At 34.7% G+C, this 25202-nt stretch overlaps 1 protein-coding gene across 2 annotated transcripts in view; it reads right to left on the bottom strand.

Annotated features, from left to right (window-relative positions):
* The window catches only part of LOC136805634 (uncharacterized), a 65222-nt gene extending 44880 nt beyond the window's left edge, over window positions 1–20342 (bottom strand). The window contains exons 1-31 of one of the 2 annotated variants that reach the window (XM_067062210.1): window positions 20206–20342; window positions 14064–14168; window positions 13782–13934; window positions 13332–13400; window positions 13083–13154; window positions 12662–12727; window positions 12203–12274; window positions 11891–11959; window positions 11626–11697; window positions 11332–11412; window positions 11025–11096; window positions 10701–10772; window positions 10437–10508; window positions 10099–10176; window positions 9795–9872; window positions 9296–9376; window positions 8789–8842; window positions 8523–8594; window positions 8231–8308; window positions 7957–8043; window positions 7536–7607; window positions 6861–6926; window positions 6113–6184; window positions 5501–5572; window positions 4306–4377; window positions 3905–3985; window positions 3662–3730; window positions 2524–2595; window positions 2263–2331; window positions 1717–1800; window positions 280–351 (exon numbers count right to left, since the gene is read on the bottom strand). In XM_067062210.1, coding sequence (XP_066918311.1) covers window positions 280–351; window positions 1717–1800; window positions 2263–2331; window positions 2524–2595; window positions 3662–3730; window positions 3905–3985; window positions 4306–4377; window positions 5501–5572; window positions 6113–6184; window positions 6861–6926; window positions 7536–7607; window positions 7957–8043; window positions 8231–8308; window positions 8523–8594; window positions 8789–8842; window positions 9296–9376; window positions 9795–9872; window positions 10099–10176; window positions 10437–10508; window positions 10701–10772; window positions 11025–11096; window positions 11332–11412; window positions 11626–11697; window positions 11891–11959; window positions 12203–12274; window positions 12662–12727; window positions 13083–13154; window positions 13332–13400; window positions 13782–13934; window positions 14064–14167 — 2303 coding nt within the window. In that variant the 5' untranslated portion in view covers window position 14168; window positions 20206–20342. Of the gene's footprint in view, window positions 1–279; window positions 352–1716; window positions 1801–2262; window positions 2332–2523; window positions 2596–3661; window positions 3731–3904; window positions 3986–4305; window positions 4378–5500; window positions 5573–6112; window positions 6185–6860; window positions 6927–7535; window positions 7608–7956; window positions 8044–8230; window positions 8309–8522; window positions 8595–8788; window positions 8843–9295; window positions 9377–9794; window positions 9873–10098; window positions 10177–10436; window positions 10509–10700; window positions 10773–11024; window positions 11097–11331; window positions 11413–11625; window positions 11698–11890; window positions 11960–12202; window positions 12275–12661; window positions 12728–13082; window positions 13155–13331; window positions 13401–13781; window positions 13935–14063; window positions 14169–15479; window positions 15734–20205 lie in introns of those variants that run through there. The other variant, XM_067062211.1, reaches the window with a different exon arrangement.
* Between the last annotated feature and the right edge of the window lie 4860 nt (window positions 20343–25202).

The following is a 25202-nucleotide window of genomic DNA, read 5'->3' as shown; positions in this document are numbered from 1 at the left end:
AAAAAATTCTCTGCTGTTTCCTTTCTGGATGTTTTATTTCAAACATAACTTAACGACATCCATACTCTTTGACGATAATATCGACGTACAGCTTTTAGTTCTCCAAGTCAAATCTTTTCTCGACGTGAAAAAGAAAATCGCCAAAATTTGTTCATCATACAAGCAAAAGTAAATAATAGTCGAAACCAAGCAATCATCCCTTGATTTTTTCACCCATCACGCCATAACGCAAAAAGCAGCATGTATAAAAAATCTCTTAAGCATAAGTGAAGTACTTACAATGTTCCTTGGATGCCTTTAATATTGAAGGAGTATGATTCCAATGTGGTCACTGAATGGTAACTCAAATCACTGAAATATGAAAAGTTAGTTTTTAGTGGCCCTTCATGGAAACAATTGTCCGGCTGCCTGAAAGCTTTTGAGTTTTTCGGAGCATGCCACTTAAAACATGTTGAAACCTTTCCATAAATTACGTTACGAGCAACGCTTACCTCGTTTTCAAAAAATTGCTATGATGGTAATTGATTCCCAGAGGAGTTCATTCTATTCTAAAATTTTATAGTCTCTAGGAATATAATCACCACAGGGGGGGGGTCATGCAGCTGGTACCAGACATCATGATGACTAACTGCAAAATTGAAAATTTGAAAGCATACCCACCACCTCTTAGCAGTAAGTACTCAAAAGTACTAAGTGCATTTGCCTATTGACAGGTTGACACCAACCCCTCTTCTGCCCTGTTTAGTGGTCTTGAGTGGCCATATCAATCACTATATGAAACCTGTTAGTACCCTGGGCAGCCCTGGGGTTGACACTAATCTTGGTAATTTTTCTCTATTTGATTTACAATAAACACAAAGCCTAACATATATCATACAAAGATACAAGGCCCAACATTTAAAGTCAAGTCTACCCAACATTATTTAGGTCTAAAACCCCAGAAATAAAAAATATCACTTTTGTAAAGAAAGACTGGGAGAAAAGCTTAGGAAGACATTGCAGTGATGCACAACTTAATAAAAACAAAAAGCTGGCAATTTAGCTGCACATAATTTTAAAACAAGCAGTCTTTGACATGGGATTTGAAATTCAAGCTGATTTGGTAAGTCTGGAGAGTAAAACAAATAAAGTTCCTACATTGAAAAATGCTTATTGATGATAAGGATAAGACCAGCCTTTTTTACACTTAGTACCCTAAAGGTACCATTTGATTGACCTGAAATTTATAGCATACCACCCCTCATAGCAGTTAGTACCCTAAAAGTACCATTTGATTAAGTTAAAATTTATATTACACCACCATTTACAGCAGTTGTTACCCACAAGGTACTAACTGCAAATTCGAAAAAATCAAATATGAATGGTGCCTGAGCACCATGAAACTCTGAGTTTGAAACAGATATTGTGTCAACTCTTTATTATAGGAGATGAACACAACAACGCACAGCTCGTCTGGTACCAACTGTTAGTATGCCCCCCCCCTGATCACCATGATAATAATGGTGATAAAACGAAGCAGTTGTTGCACTTAAAATAATTCATGAAAAGGTCTATTATACTATAAATAATTCTAGGAAATGTGTAAAGCTCAAATATAAATCCAGGTAAAGCAGATGAACACAACCTGATGATTGGTTCCTGAGCACCATGAAAGTCTGAGTTTGAAACAGATATTGTGACAACACTTTATTATAGGAGATAAACACAACAACGTACAGCTCGTTACCAACTCTGACATCAACAAAAGCATATTGTTGGATGATTTGCAACGGATTGTTTCCTTGTTGGCCTCCTATTTGACTGAAAAATGAAAAGAAAAATGCTTGTTTACCCCTATACACAAGATGGTGAGTTTGATTTCCTGGTAATCTTATCAAATCAATTAGGAGCTTTTAGTGTACGATGAGCTTGAGTGGTTCAGCATGAACTAAATAATTTAGAAAGTTAAAGGAAGAAATTTTGCGGGAATTTAAGTTTTTTTCAGACGGAATTTAATTTGGCGGATAGCCAAATTTGGTGGTTGCAGGATATTTAGGATCAAAAATGATAGCAAAATTGTTGAAAACCCAATTTTGGAGCCTAAAATGGGACGAAATTTGGCGAGAATTTAATTTGGCGGATAGCGAAAAATAGAAATTTGGAATTTTGGCCAAATCCGCCAAATTTTCTTTCCACCAAAATTTCTTCCTTAAATGTAGTGTTACTGTAATAAAAGTTGGTCATTGAGAATCTATTATCCAAGGCATTGATGAGTAGACTTACAAATTGACAGCATTTAGGTTCACAACAGCGTAAGATTCGATTCTTTCAATGCGGTTCTGGAAGAGCACACTGAGAAGAGAAAAGGAAAGTGGAGTGAATCATACATACAAGTTACAAATAATATAAACAATAATTCCCTAGGAGTAGTATTGATTCTACCCACTTCACTAGTACATGAAGAAAATCTGCTAGTATAATCGATGATTGCAACATCAAAAATCAAGTAAATTTGTATTGGTAGAGGAAAAAAAGGTAGCTTACACTTTATCGTCTACTTTGGTATTGTTAAAATCACCTTTATGCAACTTTGTTATACGATTAAACTGGAAGGACCTGTTGAAAAACCAAAAAATTAAAAAAACAGCGCACATAAACTAACTTCCTGGCAAATCTTATAATTATTTTGTATGTTTGTCTTCAATAATAATTCGTGATGTATTATTTTATCGACGATCCAAAAGACATCTGCAATCTGATTGGTTAAGAAGAGTACAATATATCTTGTATTTTACATGTACAAAATATGAATTGACAAAAAGATGTTGTTGCATTGTAGCGGTAGCAACAATCTAACGTCACTTTGCTACAAAAGTGCCCTGCGCTTTATTCCAACACAAAAAAATGCATTTTTTGGGTCACTGATAAACCAGTTATCAGACATTTGCTCGTACAATATGAAAATATTTCACTCGTTCCGGATTTTCCGTATATTTTCCTCGCCTAAAGGCTCGGAAAATATAGTACGGAAAAACCTTGGAACTCGTAAAATATTTCTCATAATTGTACTCGCAACTGTCCAATAACTATTACATATGCTGTTACGTCATTTTCCTATCTTATTAACTTCTTGGTGTAACCACTGACCTTTATATATACCTTTATAGGTCAGTGGGTGCAACTTTTTGGTGTTTTCGGTGTTTTGGTGGAAAACGATAGGAAAGATGACATAACATAACACTAGCATAACAACAATACCTTAAGGGTAGAATTTTTTGCGGAATTTAATTTCGCGGTTTTTTGACAAATCCACGAAATTAAATTCCGCGAAACACGAATATTCTCAGGATTTAAAAAATCACCTCTAAAATTGGTCTTTTTGGGGCAAAATAAGCCATATTCGAAACAAAAAATTATCTCAACCGCGAAATTAAATTCCACGAAACTTCCAAATTTTGAGCTGTGAACCACAAAATTGAATCCCATGAAAATTTATTCTCTAAGGTAGTTGGATCTTGTGGCACTATAGCTAGCTCAGTATGGGATTTGCTTTGAAAGAAACTGAACTATACTAGAAAATTCTAGACTGACTGAAATTATACTCTGAATGACAGTGCCGAGAAATTTTTCTCTTTTAACAAATGGCATTTCACATTGGTTAACCCTTCGTTGGAATACGTACAAAATATTTATGTGCATGTTCCAGAAATCCGTTTTTGGAAGTTGCGTCACGCGGTTAACCCGAAAAAGCCTAAAAGAAGTAGAAGAAAACAATATTGGGGATTATATATCTAAGACTAAAACATATAATTTACTAGGACGTAAAGCAAAAGTGTACCGTTAAATGATAAGTAGAGCAAGAAAATCAAGAAGAAGTTTCAAGTTCCTGATTAATGCCAAAAAAAGACAATTCAGAGAACCTTACATGTAGTTGATGACTTTACTTGGTCTATTTTCTGCAAATGTGCCATCTTCAATAAATGCAATGTCATTGCTATCAAAATCTCTATAAAACAGGATAAATAGATGTTTGATTTTTGTAATTTATGAACCAAAGGTGACGCAATGATATAATTTTTATTTATTTATTCTAGAACTAACTAATATAACACTGATGATGATTATTCGAAACATGTTTGTAGAATAAAAATTAAATGCTTGGTCAAGTTCATCGACTATGTTCGCAGCACTGATTTAAAACAGTATAAACATCAATAACAGCCAAGAGATTTGAACATATTCACCAAGAACCATAATACTGAGCTAATACAAAGTTCAAAATCCTCCTTACTGATAAAGTTGATAAAGATAGAAATTACTCCTCACAGTTCAGTCATGATTTTAATGTCTTTGAAATGAATCTTCTTCAGACGTCCTATCTTATTGGCACTCAGTTTCCTAAAATGAAAGCACAGAACAATCAGAGGTTTTTCGTCTGAGACGGAAAACAGAATTTATATACTATATATAGCAATTCTAGGACATAATCTTGGAATTTCGGAGAATTATACAGGAATTTTGAGTCGGAAACCCCTCTTTATTTACCTCACAAAGACGGAAATCCGTCTGAGACGGAAGAAGTTTGAACACTGATCAATGAAATTCGAAAAGGCAAGTAAATGTAAATGCCATATTATAAGTCATAAACTAAATACGGAACTAGGTGTCTGATAGCATATTGAAATCAACGTTGGCAAACAATGGTTGACTACCATACTACCCAGGACTTAGTTCCAAACATGAACCAAAAAAATATGATGGTTCTTTAGCAGTGGCCGGGTAGTTCATTCGGTAGAGCATTCGCCTTACAATCCAAGGGTTGTGGGTTCGATCCTCGGTCACTGCCAACTCAGCAAATGAGTAGCTTAAATTGAGTCATTTGATTTAGGCCGTAAGTTACTGGGAGCTACCTCAGCATTCGACCTCCCAGGTCTAGCTCAAATAGAAGAGGGGATAGACTCCCTCCATAGCGTCAGCCTCCCCTTGCTGGTTGGGGGGGGGGTTACACCCTAAATTTTTCCCAAAATAGGAGGGGGCTGGAAGTACACCACTTTTTTGGGGGGACCTATGTAGTTGGGGGGAGCTAAAATTTCATCACTTAACGTGGGGGCTAAAACAATTCAGCTTAATAGTTGGCTTCAATTACTCAAATTGAACCTCATGAATCTGAAAAACTTTCGTCTGCGGCGCAACATTTTTATAGAAAATGTGCAAAATATTTTATCTTAAACTTAGAACTGAACGCAATTTACATTGGAAAACCCTTTTTTACTGGATCAATTTTTTGAAAGTGTCTAAGGTCAAAAGTCCTGGGCTAACAAAAAATTCATAAATCTTTGGGGGGACTTAAAACTCAGGGGGGACCTAATTTTTGCCTGGGACCTAAACCCAGGCTGACGCTATGCCCTCACTCCCAGCTCAGCCGACAGCAAATGGATTAATATACTCACTTATTCTTTAGCCTAAGAGCTATTGATGTGCGAGAAAAGAATTGGAGTGTAGAATTTATTTCTATACTTACAGATTTTTGATTCTTTCCAAACCATGTAATCCAACATCAGGAATGACTTTGATCTTGTTCCCTTGTAAGTTCCTGTATGATTAAAGTAAGTGTAGAGAGAGAACATTACTTTTTAAGGGAACTAATTTTCGCGGAACTAACTTTTTATTGGAACTAATTTGCGCATTTTTGGGTGTCTACCGTGAAAATAAGTTCCGCTGAATGCAATTGTTACTAAAAACCTTTAAAAACCCCTAGGAATATGAAATAATTTCGGCAAAAAGTGGGTATCAACCGCAAAAATTTGTTCCGCAAAATACGCGAGTTTAATACCCTTGCACTGCAAAAATAGGTTCCGCAAAAATTAGTTCCTTGAAGGTAATTGAGAAAACTGGTCCGGCGGCATAGACAAGGGGGCGCAAAATTTGTGCAGGAGAGCAGATTTTTCCTAAACAGTAATTATCTTTTTATATTATGAATAGATAATTACAGTGTCATAAAAATCTGCTCTCCTACACAAATTTTGCGTCCCCCTTGTCTACGCTACTGTGGTCTCCATAAGAAAAGAATAACAGATATACAAAGTTGAGAAAAAATAAAAAGTTAACAGATAAAAAATAGTACATTACTAACAATGACTCTAATTTAGTCAGGCCAAAGAAAGGTTTGTAATTGGTGAATGCGAACTTGTTGCTTGAAAGTAACCTGAAACGAGTATGATATAAAAAGCTATTAATTTCTTTAATGGGGCGCAGTAGTGTCATGGTTATCAGTTGTGGAAATATCACCCTAGCTTTGTGGTGATGTTGCTATACTTGTCAGGTTCGACCATGTGAGGATACACTGTCTTACCAAGTTGTTGGAGTAATAGAAGCAGCTCAAGGTGTCGCGAGCACGAGTTGGCAGACTCAGGTAAGCGCAGTGATTTCCTTATCCTAGGAAATAGTGAATGCTGTCTTAGATAGGGCCTGTTCTGTTCATCGGTAGGTATGCTGTATCTCTCTCTCTCAATTTCTCTAAACTACCTGGATAATGCTACATAATCTATGTGTTCACTTCCACAACGAGATGAATTGGGATGCAGATCAGTCATCTTTAAATTGGCAACAATTGCTTTATTCAGGACTTGCTTAGAAGTATATTTTATCAGACTCGTTTTTTTGCGTGTTTTTCAAATCTAACCTTTTCCTTTAGCGGGAAAACCACTCCAAATTTTCTAGGTATATTTAGTTAATATCAGGCTCATTGTAAAATTAGATTCACGTGAAGTTTTCGAAACTTGTAAAATGAAATCCAGTAAAATTGGTAGTTTTGACTTCCATTATTTGCTTACATGCATGAAAAATAAAAAAAGGAAAAATAAATTAACAGTCAAACTCACAATGTGCTGAGACTGTTTGGAAAGGCATCGTCATCAATTGCAACAATTTGATTGGCTGATAAACTCCTATCATTATTGAAAAAACATTAGAAATTAAATTGAATTTCCTCAAAACTTTAAAACCACAAGTGATTTTTAAGTGCTTTGAAATACAGTTCGGAAGGAGAGTTTTAACTCTGAGTTTTAAAATTACACTTTAAGACTTAGAAAGACCTTAGGATCTCAGGATCTAAAAGCTCAAAAGTGTTCCAATACGGCTGATAATATAGCTTGGAAAACATTTAACCTATCCTAAATCGAAAAATCCAATGAAACAAAGTGAAGTACTGAAACTGCAATTCTTGCCTGACCTTATAATTCTGAAAAACGTTTAAAATACCCAAAATTGTTAAATATATTTCGGCACTGATTGTAGATTCTTAATATTTTGAATAGTAAAAGTACAAAATTTAGGCTAGCTGTGATAATTATTTTTCAATATATAACGTTTAAAATTTCGACATGTTTTCTCCGGTACAACTAGAATTCAAAAAGCTTTTTTAAGTAAGATAAAAACATACACAATGACTCTTGAAATAAGATGATGTGAGAGCCTTCGAAATCACAATGACTAAATCGTCATATCTATTCTTGCATTTTAGATTTTTAGAAAGAAATTCTCAAGAAAGAACTTACAGGTATTCAAGCTTTGGTATCTTAATGAAAGCACCTTTCAATATGAAAGTGATTTTGTTATCATAGAGCAATCTAAAGAGAAAAATAATTTTCGATCACTTTGTTGTTCCTTACGTTTTATCTTATTACACTTAGAAAATAACATGGCAATTTAGTCGACTTCAAAACTGAACTCACTTCCAGGGAAAATCTGTGAGTAGTCAGCCTATCTAGTGTGTGAAAAAATATGATATCTGTGGTAAGAACACTGCAATAGAAACAGTACTGCAATGTCTTCAAGAAATTACTTGTTAAAAGTTGCAGACGGAACAGTGGTGAGAAAAAGCTGTCTCTGTCTGACTATAGGCAAAACTTGGATTAGCAACTCTTTTAGTTTTGTGCCAAAGAAGTGACGGCAAAGTTATAATTAAATAACACATACAGTGTACCCAAATTAGGCATGGTGTGTTTTTGGAGAGCTTTTGGAATGTATTGAATCCTCGGTGTTCCTCTTTGACTGCTCAAATCCCTAAGTAAAAAAAACAAAAAGAATGACAGTATTAACTGTAAAATATTGTTATAAATTCTAGTGTTTTTTATTTATTTTAATGACATAAAACGACGTTTTTTTGTAAGTTTAAAGGTATATGCTGTGTTAACCTTACCCTTCCTATGATGAGAAATAAAATTAAAAAAAAAAATTTCACATTACATACAAAGTGACCAGAGAGGTGGCCTTGACAAAGGCGTCCTCGTGAATGCTTCCTTCAGGTAATACGTTACCCTGGATAAACCTAAGAAGTAGAAGTTGAAGTAAACATTACATCATTATGTTATCATTTACTTTCAAAAATAACTTGAAATCGTGAATTTTACCCAATAGATCTGTTGGCAATACCAGGAATATCTTTGTTTTTAAGAACACATTCGAAAAAGTAATGGGTTTTCAAAACAGCATGCTCTAGTTTTGAAACAGCCTCAAATATGAATTAGATTAGATTTTCTTACAAGACTTGAAGAGAACGTGCATATTCAAGGTCTGTTTTCTTGATTTCCATAATTGAATTACTCTTCACATCACTAAAAGTTAAAAGCGTTTTAACAATTTATTTGGCAAATTTATTCCAACAAGAAATAAAAACACCACTGCCAAAAATGTTTCCCGAAAAATATTATCCAAAAAATAATACCTAAGGGTTTCTTCAAACAGCAAGAAAAAACAATTTATTATCTAAATTAGTTGAAAAAAAACTTTTAAAAAACAAAATACTTACAGTGTTGTAAGTACAGGGAGATTTTTAAAAGGTTTGAATGTATCTTTCTTCGTTCTAAAAAGGTAGAAATAAATAAATAAAGAATTTAAAATGGTGTTAGTATAATATTCTTGTACTTTCATAATTAGATTTTTTTCCAACATTAAAGCTAAAACACTAGAAATATAAATGTAATGTTGAAGTTATGTCAAAGTCTCAAAACATTTGATAGATAGATAGAGTCGATATTTTAAGTGGATAGCCCAGTAATTTAGGACTTTTATTAGACAGTCTTTCGATTGTTTTCACAGGGACCACAGCCAGCTGGCTCGGCTATCTATGAACTGAACAGAACATTGAAAGGAGCGGGGATTCAAGCCGCAAATCCCTGGTTTGAGACGCTGACGCCTTTGACCACTTGGCCATTGCTCCATTCAGATCAGATAGTGTGATAGCCATGTCATTCAATGAAAACTATCAGAAGAAAGTAAAAAGAATTTTGATGAAGTAATGATGATAATTAATTACAAATAATGAACTTGAGCAGACGGTGGAAATTCATCTTTAGAATAATCGCTCAATGATGGTATTTGGTTGTTGTCCAGATACCTTGAAAACAAAAACAAAAAACTTAGCAGTAAAAAGTAGTTCACACAAAGTACCAGGAAAAATCTTAATCAAAAACTGAAGAACAGAATTATTTGCATAATTTAATACCAAGGATCAAAATATACATTAAAAAAGATGAAGTAAAGGCCACAAATTTTTGAAATCAAATGAAATTAATCTCAATACACGGGTTGCAAAATGATATCAATGCAGTCAAAACATGCGTGATCACTCAAAAAAGTTCACGTGATTTTATTCCCATGTTACTTGTTTTACAACTCGCATTTAATTACTTTATTAGTGTCAATAAATTTGAAACAACCAGAAATAAATGTCATGTAACAAGTACATAAAAATTTCGCTTAAAAGTGTGATTTGTCTTCAGACTTTAATTTTGCAACCTGTGAATTAAACTCACAAACTACTCAAGCTAGGGAAAACTTCCTCTGAAAAGACAGGATGTGGGAATTGTGCCAATGCGTTACTTCCCAAGTATCTAAAATAAAAACGATGGCAAAGAATTAAACAACAAGAATGGACACATCCTAAAAGGACGTACAGTTATCTAAGAAACTTTTCATTATGTTAATTCCTGATTTAGAAATTCTTGAAGAAAGCTCAACAGATTTTTCTAGAAATAATAATTACAAAGAAATTGAAGTTGTGTCCAAAAAGATTTCAATAAATATAGCCAAAACGTTGTGTAGAAATATGAAACTTACACTTGTGTGAGCTTGGTAAGGTTACGTAAAGAATCAAAATAAACCGATCTCATCTTATCCACTTGACTGTGAAGATAGCTGAGCAATAGAAAAACAAAAATCAAGATTATTTCAGATAATTACGTTAGAGCCACAAAATCTTGCGTGACTTGCAAGTCCCAAGGGCAAAATACTGGAGTGTTAAGTATGCTGGAGGCATGAATTGCTGAACTGGCTTTAAAGTGTGCTTTTTTTTTACTCTTTGACCTGATGTGATTTTCCCTTTAACAGAACTATAAGAGTTTATTAAGATAGTCAAAGAATTTAAAAAACTAAAATGATGAAAAAATCAAACTCACAGATTCCTTAGCTCTGGACAATCAGTGATGAAGTTTGATGTCAATACTGCTATTTTGTTGTGATCAATGTCTCTTAAAAGCAAGAATATTTATCAATTATTATGTGTTATAATTACTAGACTTTAAGGATCAAAGGTCAGAATTTTTGCTAAATTTAAGGATATCAAATTGGGCTTTCACTTTTAAAGAGCTTAATCCTAGTCTGAGTTATTCACTTCAGTTATTCAGAAAGAAATTACAGTTATTGAAAGAAGGTATTCATACATGTGAACCAATTTTGGGATCCTCCATAATGCATATTTTGGCAAATTGACAATCAAATTGTTGTGGAGCTCTCTAAAAAAAGGAGGTGAGAAAAAAGGTTTTTGAAAAGCCAAATGAAACCTAAAGGCTTTGTTCAAACAATTAAAATCAATGACTAAGAAGCAATAAGCCAACTACCAGTCGTTAAGTGTCATTACATTAAACATTGTGTGAAACTAATTGGAAAAATTGGGAAAAACAATAGTAGGTTTCAGACATGAATTTGAATATTTATGAATAGTTACTAGTTTGGACAATATATATTATTAACCGGATCCAACTTACAATACAACAAGATTTTTCAACACTTTCAAAGCCTTTGGTGCAATGTAGTTGATCCTATTATTACTAATGTTTCTATAGGGAAAAAAGAATAATATAAAAACAAAAACAATGACAGGGAGGAACAAATATTTTAGCCTGGGATATATAATTGGATTCAAATAGCAGAAGTATGCTATGGATGTTATGGAACCTTATGTGCCTGACACCTTTACATGTAAATGAAAAATAAAATTCTAATATTATCCGATAACAAATGAATTGATTTCATTAAAATTCTTAATCATATTAAAAATTTGAAAAAACTTACAAATGCCTAAAACTAGGACTGTTCATCAAGGGTTCAAGTTCCCTTCTTGAAATACTGTCTATCTTGTTATCATCGACGCCTCTAAAAGTGAAAAGTTAGCATGCAAGATGTAGAATAGTCCACTAGTAAAAAGAGTTTTCTGGAGTACATGATAAGGATACTGAAAAGTGCCACATTACATTAAAACAGATTTTAAAGGTTTGACATTCTAGGAGGGCCAAAAAGTTTTCATGTTCATCAAAATCATAAAACCTTCACTACAATTCTGTACATTTCAAAAACATTCCAACTTACAAGTATTCCAGGGCTTGAACATTACCAAAAGCATCACCAGGAAAATGCTCCATTACATTAAGGGCAAGACCCCTGTTAAATTGAGAGGAAGAAAGAAAAATACTATTAATATAAACAACTTTAACTTTATAAACTGTGAGTTTATCAACACAACCTTATTCCTTTATAGCCAGTTATAGCAAGAGTATGATTCTAGTCATATTGGGCCGAGTGACTTGATAACTTATTCTTAACTATTAATTTAGTATTTTATAAAAAAACTTACATGTATCTTAGTTTCGGCAAGTTGAAATATCTAACAGGAAACTTGTAGATCTTGTTTGAAATAAGAATACTGAAAAACATGAACATTGAAAAACGTATAAATCCCAGTATAAAGAACACTTACTAAATCTTACACTTGCTCGCTTTTTTAGGAAAAATCTGCTTAAAGAGGAGGTAAAATTTGAGGACAAAATTAAAAGGTATAAACAAAAGAATCCAAGGGAGTTTTTCATGTAAAAAAGTAAAGATATTCTTCTTATTATAGAGACACACCAGAGACACACATACAGCTATAAAACAAATAATATCTTACACTTCTTCTAAGGACGATGGCAAGTTGGTGACATTGTGGCGATAAACTTCAATAGCATTGTCAAACAAATCTCTAAATGCAAAAGTTTGAGAGAATATTAGAATAATGAAATACAACAAAAGATTGGGCTGTTCCATTAAAAATCCATTCAGGGGGGAGTGGACGAACCTTTTCAAGTCAAAATGAAATTATTGAAAATGTGTAGATACCCCCTGGAAAATGGCAAAATTTGCAAAAATACACTTGGAAAAGTTCTTTTGATACCTTAAAGGGGATGATCTCCGATTGTACAAATTTTACTTTTGGTGTTAGCAAAAAAAGAAGATGGACAAGAAACTACCCTAAAGTTTTTAGGCCCTAAAGTATATTGAAGTAATTCTTTTTGTTAGGAGCTAAATTTTCAAACTCAAACTTTTCCAATGAAAAAATATTAGCATAGGAGTATTAAAATCTACTTACAAATTTTTTAACTTTGAACATCTACTGACGTCAGGAATATGATTCAATTTTGTGGAAACTATCTTTCTGAAAAATGAAAATAAAAAGAATTTGTCAACTTCCTTTCATACTTCTGAAGATGAATTTATTGGTCCCTTTTTCATAAAAGCATAATAAAACATGCGTAAAACCTGAAGTATCAGCCACAGTGATTCATAAAAATTACAACTGATATTTATTATCTGATTAGGGCAGACAGACCTGTAAAACAGGACTTAATCGGACCAAATAATTTTTCGTAATTCTAGCTACTTTTTACTTAATTGCCAACTGTGCGTTCAAAATAAGCCTAGATTACATAACTTTAAAACCTAAAACATTAGGCTGAATTCATACCCATTTTTATGCTGTATTTTAATCCAAAGTGAAGTTTTATACTCACAAGTTCTCAAGATTCACAAGATTATGAAAAGCTTTGGGGTGGATAGTTTTTAACTCTTCGTTTGATATTCGTCTGGAAAATACAAAGAAAAGTCTAAAATATGTGAACAGATAATTAGAAAAATCATAAGGCAGCTACTATGTTTCAAAGCATTGAGAAAAGTGTTCCTGAAATTAGAAATTTTGGTACCAAAATAAAAAGATGATACAGATTCTAAAATGTTGAACTGAATATTGAATATCAACTTACATCTCTTTCACTCTTGCATCGAAAGCATTTTCTGGGATGTAGGTGAAAGTAGTTTGTTTCACTACATCACTGAAAAAGTCATAATAAAATATATCATTTAACATTATCACACTTCTTTTGCATACATCATAGTTCAGAGGAATAAAGTACAAAGTTAACTATCAGTGTTTCCCAATAAATTAATTGAACTCATTGATAAAGTTCTGGTTATTGTCTTTAATGCTTAAAATACCACAGTACTGGATCTTAATAACATTTAGATTACATAAATCTTCATCGTCAAATTTTCAGGCAGCTCCACAAAAGAAAAAATCCAAACAAGAATCTAAAAGTATTAATATAATTAGGCCACTTGGAAAAACTTCAACAATATTTAAAGTTAACTCCATTGATAAAAACATAATTGACAATTAATATGATTAGATTAAAATTTTGTAAAAAGATTCACACATTTCTATTCTTGTTGATCTTGAGCAATCAAGAGTCTTTGTAACTTCATCAACGATACAACCTGATGTGATTGTTTTACTTTCGCTGTCCCTTTTGTAGCCTGGATAGGATGACTCATCATTCCAAAAGCCACGCCAATTTCTATAGTTTATTCTAAAAAGAGTATGAAATTAAAAAGATACATTTCATGACAGGTGTAAAAAACATAAAATTTGTATAAAAAAATTGCATAAAAAATTGTGTATAAAATTTTCAAAAAGCTCAAGAAAAAGTAGTTTTTACCCATATCTACCATATCTTTGACTCCAGTAGATTTGACCCCACCAACCAGAGATTCCTTTTATTGCAAACAAAAGCAAAAGTGTTAGTTCCCATTTGATTTCCATGCTATGAAGAAAGTATAAAACAGTTATTAGACAAAGTCAAATTTTACCTTCTCCCTCCCCTATTTACTCCACACCCCTTGCAACAGGAATTTTCAGCTTGGGTTAGTATAGTATCAAAGATTTCAGAAGCTTACAGGAGAAAAATTTAGTCAAGGCTTCCTTTTTCTTTTCATATAACTAGGCAGTTTTGAACTTCTTACTTTGGTTTCCCAAATCTAAAGCAGTGTGGCACTTACACAACCAGGATGGTTGACAAAATTGCAAAATTTTGAAAAGCTCGGGTGAGTTAAGGCAAGTCCCAAACATATTTTGCGTGACGCGCACCGCTTCCCATTGTTCCTTAACTTTCGTATATAGCTCAAAAGAAACGTATCAAGGAGAGGATTTCGCAAAGTGCTGGGCCGAAAATTTAAATTAAGCCAATCTCAAGATATCAACCAAAAAGTGATTTTGACGTTATGAAATACATCGAAAAAACACGTCATAAGTAAGATTCAAATGACGTCATCATTGAAAACAGCAATAACTTCAAGTCTATTCATGCAATCAACACCAAATTTTGACTGGAGACGTAGATTAACGATTCTAAAATATTTGTTGAGAAATTTTCAAAATTTTGAGATGACGTCATTTACTGTCGGTAAAAACTTAAATACGTCAAATAATGATGACGTCATCAAAAAATTTCAAATTTTTTTCATGCCTTATTTCAAAATCAACAATCAACGTCTCCAGTCAAAATTTGGTGTTAATTGTAGTAATGGAATCGAAATTATCGTTTTAAAAAACGACGTCATTTAACTTGTCTTTTTGACGTGTTTTTTCGATGTATTTCCTAACGTCAAAATCAGTTTTTGGTGGATATCTTGAGATTGGCTTAATTTAAATTTTTGGCCCAGCACTTTCCGAAATCCTCTCCTTGATACGCTTCTTTTGAGCTATATACGAAAGTTAAGGAACAATGGGAAGCGGTGCGCGTCACGCAAAATAATTTTGAGAGATATGTAAATATAAGAATTCTCTATGTTTTTTGTTAAATTCTTTAGAATTAAAATATCCTAAGATAACACAAACTTGACTGCTTAAAGTTGGAAATAATGAATAAGAATGGTAGGCTTTAATCTAAGGGGTTCAATTAATTCATTTTTCCTGTCCTGTATGTTTTAGTACCACAAAAGATGAAAATACTTCTTCTAGGTGCCCCAATGGGTATGGTAATCAGATCAACTATCATTCGATTTGGTTGAATTAAGTTTGATTCATTAAATAATCATACTGTTTGATTGAGAGGGGGTAATATAAAGAACCTTACTTGAATAAAACCACAATTGACTTTTATTGAACTATCATCGAACAGTCATCAAACTAATTAGCAAAGTTTCCCGGTTAGATTGGGTTTGGTAATCTAAAGTTCAATCTGGTTTGATTCATTCAATAATTGATCTGTTCATTTGAGAGAGGGTTAATCTAGATGGAATTTGTGTGAATGCTTACAAGGTTCTTGACAGGAAATATTTTGTTTGATTGTCAAAATGATGACAGCATCATTATTAATTTTGTAAATCTGACAAATTGATGTTTCTTTATTGTAGATTCCTCTATTATAGACATTCGTACACTGGATCTGCAAAATTGTCAAAACAAACCTTTAATTAAATTCCTGGTATCATTCTTATCAAGCAAGTTCATCCTTCAAACTAGAAGTTCAGTAAACTTTGCAAAATGCTTAAATAAAACAAAAAAAACAAATGAGAAGTAATTTTATACACAACACATGAAACGCATGCAAACTTTTTTGAGTTCATCATTAAAATTTTACAACTTTGTTATGCTTCTCAAGTCATGTGATAACAATAATATTTGTGCACTTAGGACCTAGTTTCCTGTCCTTATTACTTAATGCAAGCACATATTCTAGGCACTACGAGACCGCATGCACATACGACTCCCTATTTTTCATTTCAATCACCAAGACGACAGGGCAGAGTTGTTACGGTATGGTCGTCACATTAAACTCAAAAGGAAAAAAGGTTCTATTTATCATTTTTGGTTCATGGTAAAAAGACCAATATACTAAAAATTATTTTGTTGCATGCATGTTGTTTTGATTTTGATATCTTTGTGGAAAGCATGCTACCGCCAACTGCTCTAACTTGGGACTATCTAACAAAACATGGGACAGCCATTCCGCAACCATTTCACTGAACCTCCAAAGTCATTTAATTAACATGCCACAAATCATAGACAGCAAATATTAATGTGAATATGCTACTCTCACCAGGTAGGCTTTCACACCACAAAAGGAACAAATCTTTGCAACAAGAAACGCATGAATGCAATCGTGTACATTCGGGCAAGCGTCCAAATACAGATATCAAAATAGTCTGTTCTTCCGCGGAAAATTGTAAGATCTGTTATCGACACTCTGTAACTTTGACATGTCAATCAATCACAATCACTGGAAAAAAGTCTCCAGAGAGAAAAACAACACAAAAAATGGTGTCAAGATGTGAGCAGAGTGAGCGTGATTAAATTGTTTATTACTTCTTCAAATTATGTACTTTTAAAATGCTTTAAAAATAGATTTGGTTCTGATTATGAGGTGGTGAAAGTTTGATTGATAAACTTAAGGTTAAAGTATCAAAACAAACTTGTTGTCAATGAAAAATAAACAGTAAGTGAAAATACAGTCCCAAAATCAACCGTTCCCAATATTTAACTAATCATCCCAAGTTAGAGCAGTTGAAGGTAATTAGTTTTTTAACGACTACATTGTTTAAGTTTTCTTTTCACTGTGATGTGATAGATAGAGTACAATTTACTGATGTTTGATTTTTTGTTTCAGAGACCAGCATACAGTTATGTCGAGATTAAGATAAGATAAGATAAGTCTCTTCTCGTTTTTTTTAAGATATGTACACAGTGAATAAAAACCTAAGAACAATTAGCTCATAAATATTAAAGGGCATCTGTTGATAAGAGATGAATCTATGGTATACCGTAGAATTGTCTAATATCGACATGCGTTTTGTTATTTAGACATAGCTGTAGGCTGGTCTTCGAAATAAAAAATCAAACATAAACAAATACATACCAAAGTTATCAACCAATCACTAAATTGTACTCTAACGTCACAGATTGTTGATATAATATGAGAAATGTGAAGTGTTATTACTTATGTTTGAAAAGAAAACTTTAACGATGTAGTAATCACTAAAAAACTAATTAGCATGCTATCAACGAAGATGCCCAAATCAAAACAACATTTTGCACGCAAGGAATTTTTTAGTAGACCTTTTTACTGTGAACCGAAAATAATAAAAAGAACCTGGTTTCCTTAAGAATTTGATGTGACCGCCAACCATCCCGTCGGGTGTGCTAGGTGCAGCGCCTAGAAGTTTAAAGCAGCCTCTTAGCGCCTAGAGCTTGTGCTTGGCTTGCAATAAATAATAAGGACGGGGAAATTATTTTTATCACGTGACTTGAAGTGTACTAAAGTTTTAAAATTTTAATGATGGACACGAGAAAGTTACGAGGAAGTTTGCATGCGTTTCATGTGTTGTGTAAAACTGCTTATAATTTGGCTGCTTTTTTAATTGAAAGGATTGCAATGTTAACTGAACTTCTAGTTTGATGGATGAACTTGTTTGATAAGAATGATACCAAGAATTTTATTCAAGGTTTGTTTTGATTATTTTACAGATCCGGTGTCGACTTTAGTTTAGAGGAGGGGTGTCGATATTGGACGATTCCACGGTAGTTTTGATTCTCATTGAGGAATCATATTCTGGTTGTCATCTTACTATAGATGCTGTTTTAGAGCGTTAGAGCTAGCCTGACAAAATGAAATGAAGGTGTCGTGGTATAGTGGTAGTCGATCTTGGCTTCTGTGCAGGAGGCCAGGGTTCTATTCCCACTCACGCCAGTTCACTTGGTAAGTGAACGTTCCTTCGCCCGGGTTAACCCATGCCATGTGACGTCCCGTGGTGAGGGGAATTGGGTAGTCAGTTCAAGGGTTCAAGGTGCTGACGGGACGTTCATTAGTAAGCGTCTATAGCCAGTATGGATTCCACGAAATCTCGCGCCGAAGATATTTTCCGTGCAGCAAGCCTCACGCCAAGCAAAATTCCTTTTGTACCAACATTCAATTTTTCAATAAGGGTGCAAGATGGGAAAAGAGGTGCAAGATGGGAAAAGAGGCGCATGTGCTAACATAATTAATAAATTGACGCGAGCGCAAGGGAGCGAAAGCAAATTTAGCCAAACGGAAGCTAAAAATCGATGGATTATGGAGTCATTCACGCCGAGCTGGAATTATTACTTTACGCCAACTGAAAATCAAACAATCTTTGTAAGTACCCTTACGCCAATGCGCCAAAAACGTTTCAGTTGTACGCCAAAGAACTTCGGCGTTAGTTACACGAAATCCATACTGGGTCTATAGTTGCGAGAATAGGCCTCTTAAGTCTCCTGCAACTCAACCAAATAGAAATAGAAATGAACACCAAATTTCATAAAGAGCGACAGGACCCTGCCGACGCACCGGACTGTCCGGTGTATTTGTCTGGTGGTAAAAAGTATCCTTTCACTACACCGGACGCAATAAGTCCGGTGTCAGTCCGGTGTTGCATACATGGAATTTTGGACGCCGGACATTTATAAAACAAAAAATTAAGAAGCACCGGACACACCGGACTGGTCACACTGCTGTTCCCCTCAAGCAAAATCGTCGATTCTGTAGAGGTCACGAAATTGCCGAGTACAGACGCCGAAAAAAAAAAATTCAAAATGGCTGCCGAGCGAGCACTGACTAAAACAAAAAATCAGGAGTTTTCATTTGCCTACTACAGCAGAATAAGACAGAGAAATGCAGTAAAATAAAAAGTAAACAAACCTTGGACCTTTTGTTTGTCAAAATAAAGAAAATATTCTAGCTGCAGTAATGTTTACATTCAGAAATAAATCCATTTTCCACCAGACCTACAACGAGGTTTCAAACCACGCTGCGGCATTACTGGCAATGAATTCTGACTTAAAAAATGTTGGTCCAGTTCCCTGGAAAGGGTATGATTACACTTCCAAATGACTTTTTTTTACAATAACATTTGTCTTTCTCACAATCCAAAAATATAGGTTATAAAACCAACACGGGGGTCAACATTCTTTACAACAAACCGTCAGATCAAACTTTATAAAGATCAACCATGTAAATGTCACTTGTTTTCCTGATATTTGGATAATATTAAAACCTTTTTGCATATATTTGTTTCTTTAAAACCATTTCCCTTTCCCGCAGCAGGCTTTAAATTTCATGCTGACCCCCGTGTTTTTTTGCGCGGTAATCTAGAAAGGCCTTTAGTGCGGTATAAACAAATGATTTCATTGGTTTAAAAAAGTCAAAACATCAAGCTATATCACGTGATCAGAATCATGATTGGACTAAACGGAAGCCGTGGTCATATGTCATATGATATTTTCCCGCGTTTTAATTCGGCAAAGTTTAGTAAACTCGACCATGTATCAATGTTTTGATTTTTCAAGCGGGGATTTCTGTAGAATGATAAAATATGGTTTGGCTGGAATGGACACCATAACAGCAGTGGTCATGTCCCGTGTTTTGATTGTCCGGTGGAAAAAAATGTCCTTCTCCGACACCGGACATTCGACTTCCTTAAGTCCGGTGTAGAGATTGTCCGGTGGAAAAAAAATTATCATTTTTACACCAGACTTTTGCGTGTCCGGTGTTCGTTAAGTCCGGTGCGTCGGCAGGGTCCTAGAGCGACAAATTTCACTGTCCACAAACCCAACCCGCCCGCGGTTAAACATTAGATTGTCCACCCCTAAAAATTCATTCCTCTTTGTTTATTACAAATATTAACTACATATGCTTGAAAGAATGACAAATTAGGCAAGAGTATTATAATGCAGGATTATTTACAGGAACAGACTGTGACATTGCCTGGCTGGCTGAGCATAACCTCAAAAAAAACAACCAGAACAAATTCCCATTGAACCCCAAATCCATGGTTTATACTTACAAAATAATTCAAACCAAAGCTTTTAATTCCTTTGAATGGTGTTAATAGAATCATCAGTTCATGGTTTACAATTAATAATGATTTTTTTGTTTTTAGTTGCAAGATTCCAGCCATTTTTGCAGACCTCGTGTGCAAGCATTCCATAAGGACCCCGGACAACTATGTAAACAACTATTACCTGCGGTGAAATACTCTAGTTAGTTAGGCACAGCCAGCGGATACCTTTAGATTTTAGCACTCATAGGAAAAAAGACCGCGCGGTTTGATATGCGGCGAAAACTAAAATCAGAGAAAAGACAATGAATTTTGAAATTAGCCGTGTAGAGGGTAGGACATAGGATAGATATCGGGCTCATCGGGTCTTACTCTGTACCAGAGTGTGTATCTCACGTTTATCGCACTTCGTAGTACAGACTCTCTACGGCAATGAATTTTGAAAGTTAGCGTAGATACTGGGTCTGTGTGTACAGCACAAATCGGGTCTGTGTACAGCACAAATCGGGTCTGTGTACAGCACAAATCGGGTCTGTGTACAGCACAAATCGGGTCTGTGTACAGCAGAGACAAATTGGGTCTGTGTACAATGGGGGCGGGGCAGTAAGAGGTAAACGACCTACCATCCGCCTTTCGTCGTCATAAGGGTGTAAAAATTTGGAAAATCAGACCATATTGCCTTATTATAATGGTCAAAATGTTTCAAGGAAATGCTCTGTAAGGGTAGACTTTTCGCCCAAATTTACTCAACTTTTTGGTTAATTCTTTTCTGCACTGTAAGGGAAGAGTCTCACTTTGGCACCCTGTCTCGCAGCCCCGGTGGAACTTTTTTCCACAATGGGGATGAAAAATTTCTATTGAAATTCAAATAGGGATTAAAATTCTATTGTGCCAATGTTAAAAAGTCCAGCGGGATGGTTTTGGAGTGCAATATCTAAACATTTAGTTTCGAATTGGGATGAAATTAAGGTAATTTATCCAGTGGGGCTAAAATTCTAGGGTATTTTTCCGAAATTTTCCAGTGGGGTGGGATCCCAGCAGGTTTGTGAGTGTGACACAGGGAAGTGATTTAGGCCACACATACGGACGGTTGTTTTTTAATCGAACGCTCCCGGGGGTAACAAAGGCCTGATTGTTGTAAGCAAATCTTCATTGTGGCTCGTTTTAAACGCATCCAATCAGGTAATGATTGCGAAACGCCACCATGATTGGTTTGATAAAAAAACGCTTTCCTTTTAAGGACAAAAAGTACTTTTTAATTGCTCATGAGAACAATGTGGGAGAACGCGAGCATGTTTTCACCGAGTTTTTTTGCAACTAAGCTAATAGTATACATTTAAAATACTGTCAGCCTTGGCGAGTAAGATAGCGAGTTAATATATTCGAGATAAATTGAGGACCCGGGGGTACCTCTCTTGCCGACCGACCGGGATGCTCCGCTGGGAGGTTCGAAAAATGAACCCTACATGGGATTCGTTTTTTCAAAAAATTTGCGAAGAATGGGACTGAAATTTCAAAATCTTCTCAAATCTTCTACTCCTTCCCCAAATTTTCCAAAAAAGGGTGTTTTTGCGATCCTACCTACTTGGACTCGTAGAAGTTAAAAAAGGTACCCTGAACAGTGGCGCATCCCTGTAACCCATTTTGCCCTAGTACCCTTCCTCGGATTGAGGGAGATAGTATAAAGAAATGCTGACATATCACCAAAAACGCCGTCCACTACTTTGCTCGACGACGGTAAAAACACCAAAATACCATCCTCTGTTTAAGCGAGGTTTATCAACTATCGACTTTGTTTTGTGTCGACTTCACTTACCTTCGCCCTCAATATCTTTCGATACATAAACCATAGAGGTAATACGGTAGATGGAGAATCAATGCCTTTTATTCTCTTCTGACTTATTATCTTGAAGAATTTTGGATTGAGTGAAGACCGTGCTAGGCGATGCTACCAATCGTTCTTTGGTCATTAAAAGCTTTTGGAACTAAGTTCGATAAGGTCGTATTTTTAAACAAACTTGTAGTGTTTTCTACGATTGAGATTTTTTCTTCAACTCAAGGCAGTACTAAACGGTTTAGGATTGTGAACAGTAGCATGGTAGGTTGACCAACATTCGGGCAGACTGGGGAGGCAATCTTAGGAAATTTTGATTCTGGTGCCCACTATTAAAAGTAAATATTTTAGTAAAAATTATGCGAGCGAAGCGAGCACGAAAACCTTTGGGTACTTTCTCTCTTTTAGGTCGAAAACTGCCAATTGTAAAGGTGGTCAAAAGCAAAAGTGCGGCGAATTTAGTAATAAGAACCGTTTTTTGCGCCTTTTGTATTTCGGAGCCCCCCCCCCCAAAAAAAAAAAAGAAATCGGCCGCTGGGGGGCACTATCCCCTACCACCCACGCTACTGATTGTGAAGATAGGTTTTCATTGTTATGACAATTTTGACCCTTGTCTAATAATGAGTACCCTGTAAATAGCGAACCGTTTTGCAATTCTGTTCAAAAGCAAAACAATTCAATTGATTCATAAGAGTTTACAGTCAAATCATTGGTTCGGGCTCAACATCAACAAACACGAAGAGATAAATATTTTCTTTTTGTTTGTTATGAAAGACTGTAACCAAAACAAAGTCACACATCACTGAATGTTTGTCTGTGGATCAAAAGATTTCCTTGTTTCTCTATTACAAATCTCTATCGACAGCTATTTGAGGGCTTCATTAGCTCTCCATATTTTCTGTTCTTGAAAATTGAAAAGATTCGACCTTGTATACACCCCTGTCTCGGCAATCCGATGCGGATTTCTTTAACAATTATCTTAAGTTTACTTCAAAATTTCTTGGACACTTTTTTTAAACTCTGCTCTGATATTAAAAAGTTTTTGAGGAGAATAAAAGTGACCATTAATTCGATGCGTATTTTGGTTAGAATCTTTCAAATCAAAATCAAAAGAAAGCCGCAAGAGATACAACCCCTTCTCACAGACCCGGTAGGATTTCTTTAGCCAGTGGGGGTAAAAACAACTGACTGAAACTTGGGGGATTGGGATTCGTGTACTTTTTATGGTTGGGGATTTCAATTCTTTTGTTTTCAAGTCAAAAAATTCAGTCGGATGGGAAAAATATCATTATATCTTATAGTGAGGAGTGGTTTATCTTATTATTTTCAGTGGGGGGGGGGGGCAAATTGGAGGATAACTCCCACCGGGGACGAAATTTGGAACAATTATTCCAGTGGGAAGGATTCCTAGTGGATCTGTGAGAAGGGGGTATAAGAAATGGCAATAAACTGAATGAATATCTATGAAAATTCTACATTTACACCCCTGTATCACAGACCAAAAGCACCCTACAATTTTAGCCCTACTGAAAATTGACTTTGTTTTCATCCTCATTTGAAATTCAATGGAAGATAATTGTATTCCAAAACCACCCCTACTAGATGTTTCTAGATAATCATATAAAATTTCTTTCCCATTTGGTTTTTGAATTATTTCATCATTCCTATATTAGCTAAAGAGGCTTCTTCGTCAGTAAGAAAAAATTCGGGTATAAAATTCTAAAGTTGACATTATAAAAGAGGAAGGAATGTATGTATTAGGACTTACTTAAAAACAAGGCCTCTATAGATAGATATAGAGTCGATATTTTACGTGGATAGTCCAGTAATCTAGGACTTTGAGACAGTATTTCGATTGTTTTCACAGGGTTCACGGCCAGCCAGCTCGGCTATCTATGAACTGAACAGAATATTGGAAAGAGCGGGGATTCGAGCCGCGAATCCCTGGTTTGAGATGCTAACGCCTTTGACCACTTGGCTATACACCCCCTGCTCACAGACCCGGTAGGATTTTATCAGCCCTAAAAAAAACATTCAAATACAATACAAATAGGGGTGAAAATAACGGACGGAAACTCAGTGGGGATTGATATTTCCATATTTTTTATGGCTGGGGATTTAAATTCTTCTGTTTTCAAGTCAGAAAATCCAGTGGGGATATGAAAAATATCATAATATTTTGCAGTGAGGATTGGTTTATTTGATTATTTTCAACATGGACAAAAAAAGGAGAAAAAGTTTCCACCGGGGTCAATATTTTTTGGCCAATTTTTTCAGTGAGAAGGGGGTGTATTATAAAAGAGGTTGGAATGTGTACATTAGGACATTAGGACTTACTTAAAAACAAGGCCTCAATGAAATAACATGCCCAAGATATTAGTGAAACACCACCAATAAGGTTAATGATATTTTCAAAAGGTTTAGAAGAGGTAACATAAATTCATAAAAGATATAAAATATTTCACAACACATAAGAGAGCATTTCATATAAATAGTAGAAAATCTTTTTTACAAAAAAATGAATCATAATGGTGTAGAAGCAAGAAAAATTCAGTTATATCCGTTTTTGGTCAAAAAGTTTTACATAATGATTTGTTTGTGTAAGACACACGTAATGACAGTGATGACAACATTTTCGAGACATTCTCGACTTGGAATTTTTAATAAGAATAATGAGAAGAGTTTGTTTAAGCAAAACAAAGAATGGAAAGAAAGTTTGACCAAGTTGGAAGCTGTCATCAGAGTAATTCAGTGATGTTTATGTGCTTACAAAAATATTGCTATTCAAATTATGTGAGAAATATGATACAAACGTTTTGAACAAACTGTAAAAGAGGATTGAGAAAGCTCTTGAGAAGGGGGATTAGACTTGTTTTAAACAAAAACAATCACAAATCGTGTTTCAATCACTATTTAAATGGAGATTCCTTTGTATGAGATATCAGCAAATAAGGTAATGTCATAGTTAAAATGACAGATTATAGCAGGACGACTTAATGGATTTTTAGTAACCTAGAAAAAATAAAATGTAAAAAATGCATCCAAAAAATAAAGAAAACATCCAATTTTGAAAAAGTACCAAAAAAAAATTTCTGTAAATTATCCAGTAAAGGTTCAGATACTCAATATCATATTTAGTTTGTAAAATCTTTCCAACATGAGCACCATC

The sequence above is a fragment of the Clytia hemisphaerica genome, unplaced genomic scaffold (genome assembly GCF_902728285.1).
Source record: "Clytia hemisphaerica strain Z4C2 unplaced genomic scaffold, Clytia hemisphaerica genome assembly, whole genome shotgun sequence".
Classification (NCBI taxonomy): Eukaryota; Metazoa; Cnidaria; class Hydrozoa; order Leptothecata; family Clytiidae; genus Clytia; species Clytia hemisphaerica.
This window is presented reverse-complemented; position numbering and strand designations above follow the sequence as displayed.